Consider the following 20,286-nt stretch of genomic DNA (forward strand, 5'->3'; position numbering starts at 1 on the left):
ACAAACACCAACTCCCTTGGCCTGAAGCAAGATGAGACTTAACTGTCCAGGGGTCCTTTACCTTACATTCCTGATTTAAAGATTACTTGATCCAAACAGAGATGTTGTCTCATTTCTTCAGGTTGGAAGTTTGGGTGAAACTCAGCTTGCTGAGAAGAGTTTATATAGGCTTAAAACAGGCAGAGCAAGATACCTGCAGATTCTTAAGACCAGGCATCCCCAACCTTCAGCCCTCCAGATGTTTTGGACTACAATTCCCATCATCCCTGACTACTGGTCCTGTTAGCTAGGGATCATGGGAGTTGTAGGCCAAAACATCTGGAGGGCCACAGTTTGGGGATGCCTGCTTAAGTCTATCCCCATACCTTTGACCTCTTTGCTGCCCTTATCTCTTTCAGCAGCACAGCAGAGAGAATTTTCATAAGTGGGGCAGAGTTCTCACTGCTGCGCCACCCAGAGGGGCAAAAACCAAGTTAAACAAGGAAAGAGTGTGTGGCAGCCATCCCACCTGTTGCATGTGCCCACAGGCTGGTACAGCGGTGGGGTCCCATTGCCCCCAGAAAGGGGTTGAACAAGCGGGCAGAGGTTGTGATGCCTGGTCCGATTTCCTCTCCACGTGTATTACCGAGAGAGTGAGCAAACACACGAAAATGTGTTTCGCTGGCATTGCTATGAAGCTATTCATAGCAGGAGCCAGCTCCTAGAATATTGCCCCATAGAATATTGGAGGGGGCCGCCCCCCACCCCAAAAGTTGATACATATTGCCATTCAGATAGGGTGGGTGCGCCCCATCGTATGATCGATTATGCGAGGCGGGGCTTACTTGTCCCCCTACAATATCTTATTGTCACCCTCCTGAAGCCCTTTTTCAGTGCCCAAATCACAAGTAAAGGTAAAGGTAAAGGTACCCCTGCCCGTACGGGCCAGTCTTGACAGACTCTGGGGTTGTGCGCCCATCTCACTTAAGAGGCCAGGGGCCAGCGCTGTCCGGAGACACTTCCGGGTCACGTGGCCAGCGTGACATCGCTGCTCTGGCGAGCCAGAGCCGCACACGGAAACGCCGTTTACCTTCACAAGTAGTCACCACCAATGACCTGGCTTTGCCGTGCAATGAGCCGCCACCTCTGCCCACTGGCTGCGTGGCAAGGCGGACTGGGGCCCCGGCGAAAGTGAGAGAGACGCTTCCCCCCCCCCCCTGCCCCACAAAAAATCTCCGCTGTTGTCACCAGCGGCCGCCAGGGCTTACCGCGGCACCGGAGCCCAAGCGGCCTTCGTCAGCCGACGTCCCCCCCGCCTTCCTTCTCTCGGCTCCTCCTCCCTCGTCGCCTCTCTCTTGGGGCCTAGCCTCCTGGAGTGATCCCCGAGCGCGGGGGGCGGGCCTTGGCTTGGTGCCTGCTGGGTGGGAGGTTGCTGCCGCGGCCTGTGGAAGAGGAAGGGCACGTCATGGCCGCGCTGAAGGTCTCTCGGGTACGTGGGCGAGGGGCGTGAGGGGAGAAGCCGGGGCGCAGAAACCGAAAGCGGCAGGCTTGGGGGCGGCCTCGGATTGCTGAGGGAAGGAGGCCTTGCAAGGTGGGGCGGGGTGGGTTTCTGTAACCCGGCAATGCAAGCCAGAAGCGTTCCTACTCGAGAGATAACCCCGTTTAGTCCAAGGGAGCTTACCCACTGCCCCAGTAAAGTGCTGATAAGCGGGCGATGTTTACTGCGTAGTTAGTAATCTTAAAGACTTCTATAATTACAACATTATACAGTCGGAAGGGGCTCCCGAGGGGCATCCAGTCCAAACCCCCTTCCCCCTGCCATGCAGGGATCAGAACTAGAACATAAATATTTAGAAGAGGGGAAGGATGCCAAGTTCTCACGGAGGAAAGGAAAAGGTATCTCCACCCGCCAAGAATGATAAGGTAAAGGTAAAGGTACCCCCTGCCCGTACGGGCCAGTCTTGACAGACTCTGGGGTTGTGCGCCCATCTCACTTAAGAGGCCAGGGGCCAGCGCTGTCCGGAGACACTTCCGGGTCACGTGGCCAGCGTGACATCGCTGCTCTGGCGAGCCAGAGCCGCACACGGAAACGCCGTTTACCTTCCCGCTGGTAAGCGGTCCCTATTTATCTACTTGCACCCGGAGGTGCTTTCGAACTGCTAGGTTGGCAGGCGCTGGGACCGAGCAGCGGGAGCGCACCCCGCCGCAGGGATTCGAACCGCCGACCTTTCGATCGGCAAGCCCTAGGCACTGAGGCTTTAACCCACAGCGCCACCTGCGTCCCTGCCAAGAATGATACTTCCAGCTTATATAAAGCGAAGCACATTCTGTCCCGTAACAAACAACAATACCGCAGTTTTTGGTATTATGCAACAGCAGATCTATTTATTTGTTTGGCATTCATAAGGAGGGGTTGGTTTCCGGAAGGAAACTGCCATACCTTGATCCTAGGGGTTTTTTAAAAAAAAATATGGCAAATGTAGGGAAACAGAAGAGATCTATAGAAACCGAGATCATATGTGTGTTAGGTTTAGGGGATTTTGATAGAGTTATCTTCTGTGAATAGGTTTAACTAATTATACTATTTCATATAAGGGACGCAGGTGGCGCTGTGGGTTAAAGCCTCAGCGCCTAGGGCTTGCCGATCGAAAGGTCAGCGGATCGAATCCCTGCGGCGGGGTGCGCTCCCGCTGCTCGGTCCCAGCGCCTGCCAACCTAGCAGTTCGAAAGCACCTCCAGGTGCAAGTAAATAAATAGGGACCGCTTACCAGCGGGAAGGTAAACGGCGTTTCCATGTGTGGCTCTTGCTCGCCAGAGCAGCGATGTCACGCTGGCCATGTGACCCGGAAGTGTCTTCGGACAGCGCTGGCCCCTGGCCTCTTAAGTGAGATGGGCGCACAACCCCAGAGTCTGTCAAGACTGGCCCGTACGGGCAGGGGTACCTTTACCTTTACCTTTTATATATTTCATATAAAACATTTTTGTGCCAGTGTAGCTGGTATAACTTCCAACTTTTATTCTTGTTTACGGTTTGTTACAAAATCCCAGTTTGTATTGGTTTTTGCCCCTAAGTATGTAAATGATGATATAGTCTTAAGAATTCATATGCTAGAAAGAAAAACAACTTTTTTAAAGCATTGTGCTGTGACTGGGAAAGGACTGCTTTTGAATCTTGGTAGTTTGGGTGTCCCTTTGCCCTTTTAAAGTCCTTCTGTATTATCTACATACTATAGACAAAGATGTAAGGCTACGAAATGGTGCTTAAGGCCATCTAGTATGTCCATGGCAGAGGTGAAATTTAGAATACAGATAGTCTGATGAATAGGGTAGCCTCTTAACTACTATGCCACACTAGCTCTTTGAGAATGTTGGACAGAACAGTCCTTTTATGGGTTTTGTTTATACACTTGATTTATAAAGCTAATAAGAATACTTTTATATTTGCAGTTTTGTTTCAAATCTGTACAGAATACTTTGATCTAGTAGCTGTTTGCCCTTGATTTAAGCAAAATGTGAACAAAGCTAGTAAACTTTGATAGTTACCCACTTATCACTGATGAGTCAATCTATATGACATACTCAGTATGTAAATAAATGCATTTTTGCACTCTGAAAATGTGCAGGTTCAGATTGATGTATACAATAGTTCGCCTAGAAAGGATTTGCAGGGCTATTAATACTTCTCTGAGGATTTTTCTTCTATGACAGAAATGGCCCTACACAAGATTTCTGTTGGTTAAATTTGTTGGTCGACAGTTATTGATAAAACTGAAGGATGCCAAACCAGTGAGCTGAGTATTGCATATGGTGATGTGGTAATGTTGTGTGCAATTAATGTGCCACTTTACCAGTCTCATACAGGTTGGTTTATGATGTGGGAACTTTGTAATATTCTACTCCGTAGGTGTCACACATAAATCATAACAAGTGATTGTTATGAGCATGTATTTCTGTCTAGGACGTACCCAGCAAACTGGAGGATAAACAGGGCAAATGTTTCATTTGTGTACAGAGAGTTCTTTTTGAAAAAAAAAAATTGCTATGAGTGAAAAGCAGAAGTGTTTTCCATAAGGACAACATGTAATTGAAAAGGTCAGCCTTTAAACCACTGTACCTTGTAACTTTAATGGAATTTGGTGTTGGCAGTGCCAGTGAGTAGTCTGCTTCTCCCCCTGCCCCCCCCCAGAGTATGACACATAAGATAACTGATAAGTTCCAACCCCTGAAAAGCAAGGTATGGAGTGCTAAAAAACTTTCTATTCCAGCTGGCCATTACAAAAACTTGGTAACTAAAAAATAGTTTCTGTGTTTGCTTTTTTCATCCTCCCAATCTCTTTGCCTTTTATGTCCCATATTTTTGGTTGTAATCCTTGGGGGAGGGCCTTTCTAACACTGGCATTTGTAAGGTACTCTGGGAGCCTCCCTCCATCTCTTTCTCTCTCTGTGTTGGCTGAAAGTAGGATAAAGATGCTTTACTTAAATCAAATAGCATTAGAGACTTAATTCCACAATTGTTTGCTAAAGCATCACCCTTGAAGCCAGGGAGCCACAGGTTACAAAGTATTTTAGTGTAAATTATTCTTTGAAATTGTAGTGAAGTTGAAATTGTCAATGAGTTATTCATATCCAAAGCTTTGTGGCCTTTTGGTTAATATTGTACACTTGATAGAACATCTTGTGCATGTCTTATGCAATCTTTGACTGGTGTGTAGTTGTATAATTAGATGGACTTTGTTCTCTTGCTATTTTATCAACCACTGGACCATCTTTCGTTGTCACTTTCATATTCTGCTTAGTAAAAGCTACTTATTTTAGTTCTTGTTCCCCAAATTAGGAGCGTAGGAAGCTGCCCTATGTTGTGTCAGAACATTGTCCCATCTTACAGGTATCTCACTGTTCTCTGCACCAGTGGTGAGTGGGGCCAGAGGCAAAAGTGAGTTGAACCACAGATGTGACTTGTACACAGAGCCGCATTGTAGCCCAGCAAAAGTCAGTGTTTCTACACTGCAATTTCCCCCTGCAAATTACTGTATTTTTCGCCCTATAGGACGCACTTTTTCCCCTCCAAAAATGAAGGGGAAATGTGTATGTGTCCTATGGGGCGAATGCAGGCTTTTGCTGAAGCCAGGAGAGTGAGAGGGGTCGGTGCGCACCGACCCTTCTCGCTCTCCAGCCTTCAGGAGAGCCGCAGCGCCAGCCCCACAAGGTCGGGGGACAGCGGGGAGGCGGAACGCCGCCATCCCACTGTCTCCCGATGTGGTTTGGAGGCTGACGGCGAGGAGAGGTGTGCTTCTCCCCGCCGCCAGCCCCGCGAGCTCCGGGGACAGCTGGGAGGCGCAGCGCGTCTTCCCACTGTCCCCGGACCTGGTCTGCAGGCGGGCAGCGGGGAGAAGAGCGCTTCTCCCCGCTGCCGGCCCCACAAGCGCCTGGGGGGGAAATAATTTTTTTTTCTTTATTTCCCCCCCAAAAAACTTGGTGCATCCTATGGGGCGAAAAATACAGTAGGAGTTTAGTCATTATCTTTGACCCTTCTCTTTCTTTTCTTTCTTTTTTTCTTTCCTATCTTATCTAAGGTTTGCTGGTTCTCTTGTTAATAATTCTCAATCTCTTCCATTTTAGTCTATTTAGACTAAATTCCTTATTCAGACTCTAATTCCTGTCTTGGGCTGGTGACTTCAATGGTTTAGTAGTCTTGTGCTTCAGTTTAAACTTACTTGGGGAGTATCAAACACTCATCTTATTTAACTTCCACTCTCTTGTGATGTTTCTCAACTTCATGCTTTTTCTGGGCTCCTTATATGTGGAACTCTCTCCCTCTTGATATTCAGTTCACTATCACTTTGTCCCACTTTAAGAAAGCACAAAATTGTCCTTTTTTTTCCTTGCAGTTTTGCTTTGTTTCTTTAATTGTCAGTTAAGCATTATATATATTTACTTTGAACATTTTCTTTCTTTCTTTTATTCTTCCAGAGAAAGTTTCTCCATTTCCCCCTTCTAAGTCCCCTCTCCTATTGTTTCATGCCTTTAGATTGTAAGGCAGAGACCTGTCCCTGAAATTTCCTATGTATTTTAGTCACTTTCATTAATAATAAATGCTAAGGATACTACTAGATCTTTCATCAATAAGATATAATATATGCCCTATAAGTATGTATCTTCAACAGAACTATATAATAATAATTTGCAAAATCTTCAGTTTGCTCCAGCAATGGAAAGTTGATAGGAGGACAACAAAGTCCATAGAAAGGTACAGGGGCATATTTATTTGCAAAGGCCACATTGAAAAACACAGAATTCCCCAACTACTTCTAGTGAAAAATACGGTCAGTTCTGTGGTAAATGCATTGGTCTCTGCTGCAGACTATTTTTTAGTTGGCACTTGCAATAGGATTGAGAAATTTATTGGAGGCTTTTATTGAAGCTATTCATTCCCCCCCCCCCCAATCAAAATTTCAGGTGTTACGAAGCATTGCTACATGCGGTTGGAGATCACAATCAAGTCAAGCTGCTGCAACAGCACCCAAAAGTAAATCGGCAGCTGGATTTAGCTTTGGTAAGTATTGACAAAGCACTGTAAAAATATCCCCTATTATTCTTACATTATGTCCCATGCCTCAAGTATTTCACAAACCTAAAGAAAATTATCAGAATTTGAACCATTTGATGTGTGATGGCAGGAAACTGATGACTCAATGCCTGATGCACTTACTTTTTATTTTACTAATAGCAGCTGTGTAGTTTTACTAAATACAATTAGTGAACTACGAATTGTAATTGGAGAAGTGCAGAGTGCATTACATCTTTTCCTTATGCCACTTTCCCAGTTTAAATTGCTTTTTGGTTCATAAGGGGAAAATATATGATACAGGGGTTTGCATTTTTTTCAGTGCAGTCAGACAGGGGCCCACATACCAATGGATGTTGTAGCCAGAGACAATACACTAGGCTGATCAACAGATGTGGTGGCTGCTTATGTGCAGTAGACTACACTGCAGCCACACACAGTCATCTCTCCATCCAGGCTTTCAAGGAGGGTGCAGAGCAGGACCAATGAGGAGCCTGGAGAGAGATGGTGTGGCCTGGAGAGGACCCTGATGGCCAGGGATAGAGATACTTGGAGGTCTCAGCTGATCCAGCAGGGCTTGTCTTATGTCCCCAGGTGGAAAAACTGATGTGCAGTCATCTCGCTTGCAGTAGATGCTTCTGTAAGAGGCAAACAAACAGTCCATTTCTTGAACAGAGGCTCCTGATTTTCCTCACACTGTTCCAAAAATATAATTTATTTCAGCTGATGTTGCTTCATGCCCTTATACTTCTTGGAATATCCTGCTGTCATGGTTTTCGCTATATTGCTGTGCTGCTTCATGTCCTGTCACATCCTGGCGAGTAGAATTAGGGATGAGTTTAGGTGCCAAAATAATGCACTCTAGCAATATCAGGTGCAAAGTATTGCAGTTCTGCTACTATGTTGAATTATTATGGGTATCTCAAATATTTGGATATATTTGATTGTCTGACATGTGAATGCCTTGTTTTCTAGAACTTACTGATGAACAGAAAGAATTTCAAGCTACAGCTCGTAAATTTGCTAGAGAGGAAATCTTGCCCGTTGCTGCCGAGTATGACAGAACTGGAGAGGTAGGCTTGCTATATAAGGGGGAAACAGCTTGCTTTAACATTTCATTGAGTAAATTGACGAGGGCCTGCTCGCCATAAGAAATAAATCAGTCTCACACCAAAAATGTATTGAATAGGCCTAGCCAGCAACAACTGAGCTGAACTGAGCTGAACAGAACTGATCAGGCCTGCACATGCTCAAACTGCTGCGGCCTAGCATTTTATTATTTCACAGAACATTGTATCAACTCAACAGTAAAAGACAATACCATATAAGGAAAATCACTCCACTATCAGGGTATGCTGTATAAGCCAATCACAGGCCAGCATAAGGTGTCCACGCGCTGATCATGCTTAACACAGCCTGCCCTACCAAAAGGTCAGGCTGCAGTACATTTCCACCCGTGTGCCCATTTTCCCTATAGGTAAACCAACCATATTCCCACATGCCCTCTTTTCTTACTTATTTTATGAAAAGTAAAGTTTTTCTTAACCAAACCTAAGCAGAGTCATTTGTCTCATTTTCTAAACGCTTATAACTTGCAACATAAATTCTTCTTGTCATCCCTGTGGCGGGTTGTGGTTTGTACCACCATGTAGTACACTGGGCATACAAAGAAGGTAGGCATTGAATGCAGCAACACAACACAATGAATCCTGCAACAAGCAAAATTACAATTAGCAAAAGTTTTCTTAACCATTCTCTATTAGGCAACCAGGAAGACAACCATTCCCATGGATCAAAACCTTTGGGTGGATTCAAAGGATTATGGGCTATGATTTGTTCCATATAATCAATAGTAGCAAAAACATTGGCCGACTGATCAGATACATACATACAACAATGAGAATGGATCTAAAGCATAACGATTTTGTAAAGCAACTTCTCTTATTTCTTCTGATTATTTCTGATGTACACGGGAGTAACTGCCAATACCCATGTTTTGCTGTACAGTACTGCTTAGTTGGGAGCATGAAAAACTGTTAATCTTGAGGCTCTGTCTTTTGATGCAGTTTGTTGATACGTAGTTAAATAACACTAAAAAAAGTTTGCTAGCTTCTTGGAACAGAAATGACCAAGGGCTCTTTCTAAGAAACAGCTGTTTTAAAACAACAGCAAATGGTTCAAGAATAGGTACTTAAATTTACAGAGGAGTAGCCATGTTAGTTTGTTGCAGCAAAAAAGACAGCAGAGCCTTTTGGCATCTCAAGTTTAGGTCTACAGTTGCTTATTCTGTAAAAATATATCGCTTAATCTTTAAGGTGCCACAAGAATCTTTGTGTTTAGTTTAAGCTTGGGAAGACTTCAGTTGTGCTTGCCCTACTCTATTTTAATGAATTAATATCCAGAGTGGAGGTGAGACTTTTTAAAGCCAATATGGTAGAATTAAACACGAAGCCTTGTTTAATTGGCTTCAATCCAATTTGCCAATCTATGCAGATCACGGTAATTCATAGCTGCACCCAACATTCAGAAAGATTAAGTATAGCGCTGCAGTACTTCTTCCTTCCTGAAATGAAGTTCAGCAGGCGTAAAATTCCTATTGAGGGTACAACAGATGATTTAAACAGTAGCCGAGCAGCCTCCCAATTGCTTAAAAGTCAGGTGGGCGCGCTCGACGATCGCCTGCCCTGTAGAGTTGAAGGGAATGCCATGAATCAACCTAACATCCCACAAAGAACAAAAATCAGAAAAGGCCTGAGAAATATATGCAGGGCCATTATCCGTTTTTAAGGTATGGGGTTTTCCCATAACAGCAAAACAACGCATCAAATGTTGAATAACATGATGAGTGGTCTCTCCTTTAAGAGGAGTGGCTCAAATAAAGCCAGATGCACTGTCCACAGTGAGATGTACTCTAGAAAATGGAGCCAAGGATGGCGTGTGGGTGATTTAGAGCACACAGCACACTGTCACACAATGTCCCTGGCTTGAGAAATAGGTAGTGAAAAGGATTTAGCTAACACCTTAGCATTTTGATGAAATACTGAATGACTCTCAAATGGGTCAGAAAATAAAGAAAAGATACCATTCTTCAAAGCTTGGTCTGCCCGGTCATTACCTTTGCCAAATAGCCAGGATGGCCAGTGTGAGACCTAAGGTGGGCTACATAAAACTGACAAGTTCTAGTGTGTACCAAGCTCTGCAAAGTGGAAAACAATGTAAACAAATTGTCATCAATGGCAGGAGTAATATAAGGCAGCGGTAGCACATTCAACAGATTATATACGTACTGAGTATCCACAATGAGATTGAAAGGGATATCAGCAAACTGTTGGAATGCTAAAATTACAGGTGCCAATTCAGCACGTTGTGCTGAGGACTGCTCAGAAGCATACAAACTTTTCCATTCCCCCTCCTTTTCCCACACAACCACCCCCCTGGATCTGGTGGAACAGTGAGGGCGGAGGGTAAGGGCAGGGGGAACAAGGCAGTTCGCAGGACATAACGTAGCCCTGTAAGGAAAGACAAACGAGGGTCTCTAGGGGGATTGTGAATAGCTTTCCCCAGGAAATCAGCAAAAGTTATTTGAGTAGAAACGGCTGTCATCATCAAATGCATAAATTCTTCCTGGGAGAAGGGCAGGTACACTGACTGTAAGTCCATTCCAGATTTTGGTGCTCCCATCTTGCGCAAGTTGGTCACATGGTCACCCAGTTCTTTGATGGATTTGACTTGCTCATTCAAGTAGTGGGTCTCAATGAAGTCGCATAAATGGGGGTCATTTTTGTCAGTTGCCAGCTTGTGCAGTTCCAAAAGTGACTGGTTCACATTCTTTTCCAAGTGCAAAGCACAGTCCATTGCTGTCAATCCACTCTCCCAGTCATCACGATCTGGTTTTTTGATGTCCTGCAAGAAAATGCGGTTCTGCAACTTCATAAGTTTCTCTGCATGCTCACGCTCCTCGTGGGACTGGTGAAGGAAGTACTTGGCAAAGTTCTTCAGGGCCACATCATCACAGTCAAAATAGCAGGAGGCGTAGAGCTCCAGCTTGATCTGCCGGTTGATGGTGGCTTCGCAGTCCTGGTGGTAGTTCTGGCGCACCTGGGAGGGAGACGAAGCCATGGCAGCGCGGCTGCAGGTGGTGCAGCTGGGTCGGGTGGGCCCGAGCAGGGGTGGCAGAATCAAAAGCCAACAATGGAGCAGTGGCACGAAGAGATTCTTGAAGAAGAGTGGTAGAGGGCTGTGCAGAAGGCGAAAAAGGTGGTGGAGGCAGCGGTGAGACAGGAGGAGCCGAAGGGGAGAAATGCGGTGGTTTAGGAGGTATATAAGCTGGTAGTTCCGAAGAAGGCAACGTGAGATACAAAGACGAAGGAGGAGCCAAAAGGACAGGTGAAACAGGCAACGAGGCAGCCAGGAGGATATTTGCAGGAGTTAAGCTTGACATAGCTTTGTAAACTTTACACCAGGCATGCAAAACTTTAACATCAATTTGAGAATGGTTCTGGAAAAATTGTCCTATTTTTCCCCAGTCTTTTAAATTCCAAGTGCAATCCTGAGGAAACCAGGGGCAGTGGGTGTCCAAAGCTTGAATAAGGGCCTTGAGATCAGCATCAAGTACAACAAGGTTGTTACTGGCCAGGAGGAATTTAAGGTCATCAAAAAATTTCTTCTGTGGTGCAGAGAGAGATTGCCCCATGATAGTGAGAACAGCAGAAAAAAGAGAGCAGTCGCTGGGATCCACAAAGGATGAAAAGAAGCGACAAAAGTAGGGAGCACTAACCGGGATCCTAAAGGAGAGGATGAGTGGTACCTGGCACCCTGGCCGGGTGTGGTCAGTGCTGAGAGGGCCGCAGCGCACGAAGTCCGAAAGAGACTGTCCCACAAAGGCAGAAGGAAAGCACACACCGGGATCCGAAGTGGATGAAAGACGCGTGGTGAATGCTGGACGATGAGAAACACCGTGGAGTCCGAAGTTATTCACACGGGGCACCAAATGACAAGGGCCTGCTCGCCATAAGAAATAAATCAGTCTCACACCAAAAATGTATTGAATAGGCCTAGCCAGCAACAACTGAGCTGAACAGAACTGATCAGGCCTGCACATGCTCAAACTGCTGCGGCCTAGCATTTTATTATTTCACAGAACATTGTATCAGCTCAACAGTAAAAGACAATACCATATAAGGAAAATCACTCCACTATCAGGGTATGCTGTATAAGCCAATCACAGGCCAGCATAAGGTGTCCACGCGCTGATCATGCTTAACACAGCCTGCCCTACCAAAAGGTCAGGCTGCAGTACATTTCCACCCATGTGCCCATTTTCCCTATAGGTAAACCAACCATATTCCCACAGTAAATGTTTCTAAAAAGAGACACTGTACATAAAATGAAATATTTTTTTTCTTTTCTTTCTAGTACCCTGTTCCCCTCATAAAAAGGGCATGGGAGCTCGGCTTGATAAATTCACATATACCAGAGAACTGTGGTGAGTAAACTACCTTTTAAGCAATAAAATAGCATCAACTAAGGAACACTTTTAGGAGGCAAAGATACGACAGATTTTACGATAGGATGTTTTATGAATGTGAAGGAATAGCAATAGCCAGTACGTCTGGTACGTCTGATAAGTTTTCATCTCTTGAGACCTTATTAGAAATAGCAGTGTTGCCAAATATACAGGGTATATGTATATGGATATTCGTTAACTTCTTTGCAGTATGTTTAATGATTGGTAAGTGGATATGCAAGCAGACACCATTGAAAGGTGTTGTGTTACATCTTGGACCATCCTCTTCAACCATAAGGCCATTTACCACCAATAGCTCTGTAGAAAGGATCCCGAAGGTTTATTGTGCTTTGATGATGTTTTGATTTTTATTATTGTCTTTCAATATTACTTGGAAGAATTTCTATCCTGAATTGGTATTGACCCATTCCTACATGCAAGTTATGATATAGTTAACTACTGGGGTTATTCTGAATAGGGATACGCTACCAATATTGTGGGGTTTGGTGTGTGTATTTTGTTGTTGAAGGGATATGTACAAATGGAATTGAAAAATCCTGTTACACTGATGTCAAAATTCACCCTATCAAAGGTTAGAGTGTATAGGAAGTAAAGTGCACTTAAAATGGATTTGTATGGGACTGTTTTTTGTTTCATAATGTTTTGCTATAGGTGGCCTTGGCCTTGGCTGTTTTGATGCCTGCCTTATTACTGAAGAATTAGCTTATGGGTGTACAGGGGTTCAAACAGCTATTGAAGCAAATTCCCTGGGTGTAAGTATTTTCCTTCTTTCTTTGTAGTAGTCTAGATAATGACTTTCTTTGTATTGATTTTTTTTTATTTTTTTTGGCAGCAAATGCCAGTCATCATTGCAGGAAATGAGCAGCAGCAGAAGAAATATCTGGGAAGAATGACAGAGGAACCTATGATGTGTGTAAGTTCCCCCTCTCCCCCCAAGTCTGTAGAAGTTTACTTTGCTTTCTCTGGTGAAAAACCTGTATACACTTACCATATTTTTCTGTATATTGGATGCCCCCATGTATAGGACACCCCCTATTTTGGGAGACTCCAAATTAAGAAAATGGGGAGGAAATTGCTCTAAGTTGTTGACATTTTTTTTTTGAGAGGATTGCCCAGAGCCTAACAGCTGTGTGCCTATCAGCTGTTCTCTCGCAGGCAATTGCTGAGCTTTGGGGGAGGGCAGGGTTGAGCTTTTTTTTTTGCGGGGGGGGGGGAGAGTGGTGAAGCTTTTTCTTTCAATTGCTTTTAGCACTTTTCGCCTTTCCCATGGGGCCTCTGTATTCTGCTTGCCTCTGCAAGGCTATAGGCAGTCTGTTTTTGTGCACAGGCGGCGCAACATTACACAGGAGGAGTGTGGCGATTGAAGTAATATCCCCCCCTTTGCGCCTTTCACATCAGCGCACAAATGGAGCTGTAGGACGGGCAGAGTGGGAGGAGGCAAGCAGACTAAGAATGCCCCACAGGAAAGGCACTGCTACTCCAGTTGGCCGCAGCGATCAAAGATATCTCTCCCCTCCACGCCTTTCTCATGTGGCCTTGTTAGTCTGCTTGGAGCCGTGCGAAGACGCCGCACAAAAACGGGCTGCCTACAGCCTCCCTCCCATCTGTAGGGCGGACAGAGTGGTAGGAGACAAGCAGACTACAGAGGCCACGCAGCTCGCCTCTGCCAGGAGCTGCGACTGCTAAAGCAAGTACCATAATTATTTATATATTTAATTGCTGTATTCCATGGATAAGACGAACCTTGTTTTTCAACCTAAAAAAATGGGTAAAAAAACCTCATCTTAAAAATTGGGTAAAAAACCTCATCTTATGGATGGAAAAATACGGTATTATTAATTTATATACAGCTTATATGCAATATATTGCTTCCACACAGTTTACAACAATAACATCAATGCATAATTGAAATACACAATAGCAATTCCATTGGGCACTAGAATAAGTCTTGATGAAAATATGCAATAAAACAAGCAGTTAAACACCGCAGTTAAAACATCTAAAAACAGACAGTTAAGCCAACAAAATCAGAAGTGCAGTTCAGGGGATTGCTTGCCTAAACAGGTGTGCCTCCTGTTTATTCCTTTTTCTTTTTTCTCCTCAGGCCTACTGTGTAACGGAACCTGGAGCAGGCTCTGATGTAGCGGGTTTAAAAACCAGAGCTGAAAAGAAAGGAGATGAATATATAATTAATGGACAAAAAATGTGGATCACCAATGGTGGCAAGGCTAACTGGTATAGCAATTCGTAACTAGCTTTACTTTCTATGTAGTTCTTTCCCACATTTGATCTGTTTTTGTGTCATGCTCAGTGTGACTAAGATACAGAATGTTTATTAGAAACCAGTTGGGGAGATTAGGTATTATCTCTTACCCTATCACAAATGAGGCAAGAGCCAGTGTGGTATTGTGTGTCCAGATTCTTGACCACCATCCAGGATTTGGTTTGGAAGGAAGGAATAAAGTGAGACAATTTGGAAGAAAGAGTGACAGTACATGTTGGGAGGGCTGAAACCATCCTTTTACTAAATACCATCCTGTGCCACGTGTGCTTTATGAGTCTTTTTCCTTGTATACTGCCTTGTATTTCCTTTTTGTTTTATATAATACCGAACAATAGAAGTCCAGTCTTAACTATGTTAAAGCTCAGTAGAAGTCTTCAAAACACACTGGGTTGTCCTCCCTTTTTTGAAACCGTCTGATCGTTGTTTAATTTCTGGTATAAAGCTACCAGAAGCATCTGTTAAAGTCAAACTTGGCTCTTGCTTTTGTGTGTGTTTATTAGGTATTTTTTATTGGCTCGCTCCAGTCCTGATCCCAAAGCTCCTGCAGGCAAAGCTTTTACTGGATTTATTGTGGAAGCGGACAGCCCTGGAATACAAATTGGAAGAAAGGTAGAGTACACACACACACCATCTAGATTCTGTGTGTGGATGTGTAAAATAACAAGCATAATTCTTGCACTCTTGGCTATAAATTACCAATCTACATTAGTTTTTTACTTCATCAAATAATTATGTTAAGGCATAATTAAATATTTCGTAAACTTTCTTTTCAGGAACTTAATATGGGTCAACGCTGCTCAGATACAAGAGGGATTGTTTTTGAGGATGTGAGAGTGCCCAAAGAGAATGTATTAATTGGTGAAGGTGCTGGCTTTAAAATTGCCATGGGAGCATTTGATAAAACAAGGCCTCCGGTAAGTATCTGAAATAAGTTCTAGAAAAATATCTTTTTAGAGTTCTGTTTTTATGATATCCATCATTAAAATTACAGGTAGCTGCTGGTGCTGTAGGGCTAGCACAAAGAGCTTTGGATGAAGCTACAAAGTATGCTATGGAAAGAAAAACCTTTGGAAAGGTCATTGCAGAGGTATGTGAATCTCTTTATCATTTATATGATGTCATTTCCAGTTAATGTGTATTAAGGGAAATCTTTTTCACAAAGCTTATATTATAGGGTCCTAAAAGAATAGCTTAGCGAGTTGGAAGTCAAAATGCTGGTAAAACCAAAATATGATCCAAAAATCTCTTACTAGAAGCCATTTAAATTTAAGGGTAGTGTTGCTTTGTAAATGGGTCTCTTGTGGTGTAAGAGGATTCAAGATTGCTGCAGCTGACAGTTAAAAAAATCAGCTAATGCTGATTTTGTCAATGAGGGATAGTGTGGCTAGTCACTGCAAAGAACCAAACTAATCACATTTGTATACTTGTCATTGTGTATTAACTGTGCGTCTCCATACGTAACCCCCACCCCAAAAATGGCTTATTTGGGAGGAAAGGCAAAATATAAATTTAATAAATAAATACGTTTGACTGTAAGTCATTTTAGGGTTTTCTTGTTTGTTACTGAGACAAGGCGACATGAAGTCATTTAGTAACCTGCACACATTCATTAATAAATAATTATTTAAATATATATATAAACACTTCAGATTAAACCAGCACTGCTTTCTAATAACTAATGCTACAATCACAAAATAAATATAGCTGAGGAGTGATAGGAGTCCTAGGGAAATCCTAAAACCAGATGAAGAACCAGAACCAGAACCAAAAATTCTGACTTTGGGTAATTCCTGAGGCTTGGCTGTGCATTGGTAATTTTTCTAATTAGATGAAATTTCATTGTAGTTTTTAACAAATATGAACAAAGTAGCTTAGCAAAATATTTAATTCTATATACTGTATTGATAAAGTTTTCCTTTTTTGGTCTGATTCACATGTCACTTTAAACCATAGTGAAACCTAACCATGAATTAATGGGGAACACACAGCATACACGCTGGTAAAATCGCAGCCAAAACCTCCTTCTGGGAGCTAAGGCAAGGCTCATGGTTTGTGTCTCTCCAAACAAACCATGACCTGTAACCATTGCTCGTGGCTTCTTTGAGGAAAATAAATTGTGAACCTGGATATGGCACTTATTGGGTCCCAGCAGCACAGCAGCAGGAGAAATGAGGGAGGGGAAAATGCAATTTTAGCACTATGCAGAAGCTTGCTACATGTTCTTTGATACATATTGTACAGAAAGTAAACTTCTCAGTTCTAACTGGTCAATATTTGCCTATATTCCTCAACTATCATAGCACCAGGCAGTGTCCTTCATGTTGGCTGAAATGGCAATGAAAGTGGAGCTTGCTCGCTTGGCTTACCAAAGGGCAGCATGGGAGGTAGATGCTGGCCGTAGAAACACCTACTATGCATCTATTGCAAAGGGATATGCTGGAGACATTGCAAATCAAGTAGCTTCTGATGCCGTCCAGATTTTTGGAGGAAATGGATTCAATAGTGAATACCCAGTAGAAAAGCTAATGAGAGATGCCAAAATATACCAGGTAGGTAACCCATTTAATGCAAATTCTAGAACTGTTGACCAGTTAACATTTTTAGTGAATTGATAGCAGCAGTCTATTAATAAATTTGTGTATATAATATAAAGACAAAAGTATGTTTCCCTTTTAAATGACACATCTGTGTTGTTGCAGCATTCATCTTAAGAGGTATTCTCTTTCATAGGGGAGGCAGCTTCTTTTAAGGTGGCACTCAGCACCTGCAGGGTTTTTTTAAGCAGTATTTGTATGAAATGCCTGCAGGTTAAAAATTAAAATCTGCTGAGCATTAAATCCAGGGCAGTGTGGAGAAAAGACCCGTTTAGGATGCAATCCTATACAAAATATAATATATGTAGTTATCTGGAAAGTACGTATGTTAGATGTAACGGCTTGACCTCAGATAAAAACACACATACAAACACACACACATATATATAATTAAAATGTGGTAATTATTAACAAAATATTATGTTATAATCAACTAAGTCATACTCGGAGCAGAACCCATTGAAATTAAGTAACCTAAGCAATTATTAATTTTATGTTGGTCTACTCAGAGTAGGATTAGCACTTATACAGTTTGAAATCAAGTAATATTTTTGAAAAGGAGGTAGGTTTCCATAGCTCAGGTTATAACCATTCCTTTTTTAAATAGTATAAAAATTCTGCCTGAGGTCTGAATGGCATAACTGTACAAACTAGAGCAGTAGTCTTCTACCTTTTCAGACCCAGAACCCACCTTGAAACCCATTTCTTCATATTTACCATTTATTTGTATGGTGGTAGTGTTGCTGTTGTGACCCACGTATGTTTAGGCTGGAACTCAGTACTGGATCCTGACCCACCAGCAGTAGATCATTGTATTTCAGGGATTTGAACTTGTTTCTATAACAGAAGTGTCCATATGGAAAACACATTTTGAAATGGAGGAAATTTTCACAAATGATTTGTAATGTGCCATGGGTGTCTGCTGTTCAAAGAAGAAAGTTGAAAAATGCCACTAGGTACGCTCAAGTTCTTAGGCTTAACTAAAGTAGCCTATTGGACCATAGCCATATAAGTCCAGACTTGAAGTACCTGGAGAGATTTGTTTCCCCGCCATTAAGCATCTGTAGCAACTTTTGCATTGAACTGGTAACATACTGATAAGAAGTTCCCTGTATTTTCATATTTTATGTAGTTTTGAAATTGCTCAAAAGCACCTGCCTTTTATTTATTTATTGTATGCTTTCTTTTCAGATATATGAAGGCACAGCTCAGATACAGAGACTGATTGTAGCTCGTGAACACATTGGCAGGTTTAAGGGTTGAGAACTTTTGAAGAGAGACAGGGCATGTATTAACCTGATGCTGCAAACATTTGTCTTTATTCTGGTATGCCCCTTTTAAGATTGAAAAAATAAAATGGCCTCAAAGTAGTAGCATATCTGTTTCAGATCTTCAATATATGAGGGAAAAATTGTTTCCTTAATTATTGAAACTGTTAGCTAGAGACCTCTTGAAAAATTGGGTTATTAGATACATGTTGGTGCATGTGGTTCTTTTTAGTTTGTTTTTTTAGTGGCTGCTTTTACTTTCACCTTACTCAATAGTTACTTGGTTATCCCAGTCCTCTGATCTTCTCACATTTTTAAAGTGCCTCAAATTGAACTTGTGACACTGTATTGGATTAAGAAGTTCATACCAATACCGGCAGTTTAGGGTTCTTCTTTTCTATTTGCAAATTATGTATTTTGGGAGTAGGGCCACTTAAGAATGTTTGTTTCTGTGCAATAAGAAGATTCTGGACTCACCATGTTATCATACCAATTATTACCAAATAATACATATTGTACGCAAGGTAAGGTGTGAAATTATAATCACTATCAAGTCAGCTGTACTGTGACTGTATTTTAATTTGCCATTTCTCTATATAGCATAGCTATGCAAAACATCTGTGGAACAGCTGTAGTGTGGATTTTTTCAACAACATACAAAGAGCAATGTGAAACAAAGAAACAATGAACCTTACTTTTGAAATCAATGTGTACCTTACACCATGCTACAGTGTGCCTCAGAACAAATTGCCTTGTCCTCAGAAAAGCCACATTGCTGTATATTGTATTAACTTCTATGAAAAAATAAATATTTTTAATTCTATGACTTTGGAAACTGAAGAGTAGCAGTTTTGCAAACAACTTTGTATGTTGTTGTAAAACAAAACCTATGGTGCCTGTGTTGAACTTTTCAATTATCTGAAGAGTATACATAATGGTTTTGGTGCCTTTAGCCTGATTATATCAACCTTACTAAACAAATGTTTTATTGCACTCAAATATGAAAAAAGCCATACAATGTATTTTTTTGTTCCAGTAATGTTTACAGTACTGTCATTATGTGAATTAGCTATAGTATCAACTAATTAAAAAAAATACTTGCCCTGAAACTGTTTTTCTTCTATAATCTGGGTATGAATTTTGACATTGAAATGGAAAACAGCTCATTTGTGTTAGTATTAAATCTGTTCTAAGGTGTCATTAGAATACTGGTGTCCAATCTCTGCTTCAACTGTTGTGCAGTTCAGTTGATCTCCGATGCTGGTTTGCTGTGAAATGCTATCCGATAACTTTTCTCTTGCAACTAAATGCATTTTTTATATTACTTGTTCTGGTGGTGGGAATTGTGTGCATTGAAATGCTCTTTTTAAAAAAATGACTGGTGCATTTTTGTGTGTGGATGGTCAGAGTGCGCATGCTATAATTTATCTCATAGGTTGCACTTGCATCTTTGTTTTAAAAAGACTCCTTGAAAGTTCTGCCATTTCAGTAAGCTAAAACACTCTTTGAATATGACACCTTGCCTGTACTACTCTTGCCATTCCGACTAGTTATTTTGGACTTTTTCATCAAAGGCAACCTACTCTTGTAAATCATTTTAAAACATCTAACTTTTATAATAAACCAACATTGATAATTTTGAGAGAGCAAAACACTTAAGTAAGAAAATGCATATTAGAATTATCTGTTTCAAAAGCTTCTTTCCTTTTTCTACATATTTATGCATAGGGCAAGTGTTCACAGACAGCCATTATCCCTTCTTTAGTTCTGTCTTGCGACTTTGAACTTCCAGGGATGCCTTTGTGCTGCCCCAAGGAAACACTTCCACGCCACGGCTCAGTGCAAACAGGCATCAAATTAGGAATAGTTTGGGTCATGATGGCACAATCCCCAAAGTTCAACTCCTTTCGTGTTTTTCTGATCGTGTGAATATGGGGCTTGATGGAGCCCGTGTCGTTCCTGTGGGAAAGAATTCACCCAGGACAAATATCCCCATTCGTCTCCTTCCGCGTTCAATATCTACTGCAAAAAGCAATAAATAAATACTGAAAGCAATAAAAAGAGAAGGG

General features: G+C 42.1%; 1 protein-coding gene and 1 pseudogene across 2 annotated transcripts; one reads left to right on the forward strand and one right to left on the reverse strand.

Annotated features, from left to right (window-relative positions):
- Nucleotides 1-1,309: 1,309 nt before the first annotated feature.
- On the forward strand, nt 1,310-19,326 carry ACADM (acyl-CoA dehydrogenase medium chain). Its single transcript, XM_079982577.1, has 12 exons — nt 1,310-1,468; nt 6,436-6,532; nt 7,520-7,617; nt 11,960-12,029; nt 12,723-12,823; nt 12,904-12,984; nt 14,176-14,306; nt 14,856-14,964; nt 15,129-15,269; nt 15,347-15,442; nt 16,656-16,904; nt 18,141-19,326. The coding sequence occupies exons 1-12, from the start codon at nt 1,445-1,447 to the stop codon at nt 18,210-18,212; spliced, it is 1,269 nt and encodes a 422-aa protein (XP_079838703.1). The 5' UTR covers nt 1,310-1,444; the 3' UTR covers nt 18,213-19,326.
- LOC307219181 (ferritin heavy chain pseudogene) lies at nt 9,887-10,697 on the reverse strand (annotated as a pseudogene). The gene has a single exon. The product of its transcript is annotated as a ferritin heavy chain pseudogene (transcript).
- Nucleotides 19,327-20,286: the final 960 nt, after the last annotated feature.

This window comes from Podarcis cretensis, assembly GCF_951804945.1.
Source record: "Podarcis cretensis genome assembly, chromosome: 6".
NCBI lineage: Eukaryota > Metazoa > Chordata > Lepidosauria > Squamata > Lacertidae > Podarcis > Podarcis cretensis.

Coding starts and splice junctions, on each gene's coding strand:
- ACADM (XM_079982577.1), top strand. CDS start 1,445: ATGGCCGCGCTGAAGGTCTCTCGG. Junction 7,618..11,959: donor AGTATGACAGAACTGGAGAG/GTAGGCTTGCTA, acceptor TTTTCTTTCTAG/TACCCTGTTCCCCTCATAAA. Junction 16,905..18,140: donor GAGATGCCAAAATATACCAG/GTAGGTAACCCA, acceptor CTTTCTTTTCAG/ATATATGAAGGCACAGCTCA.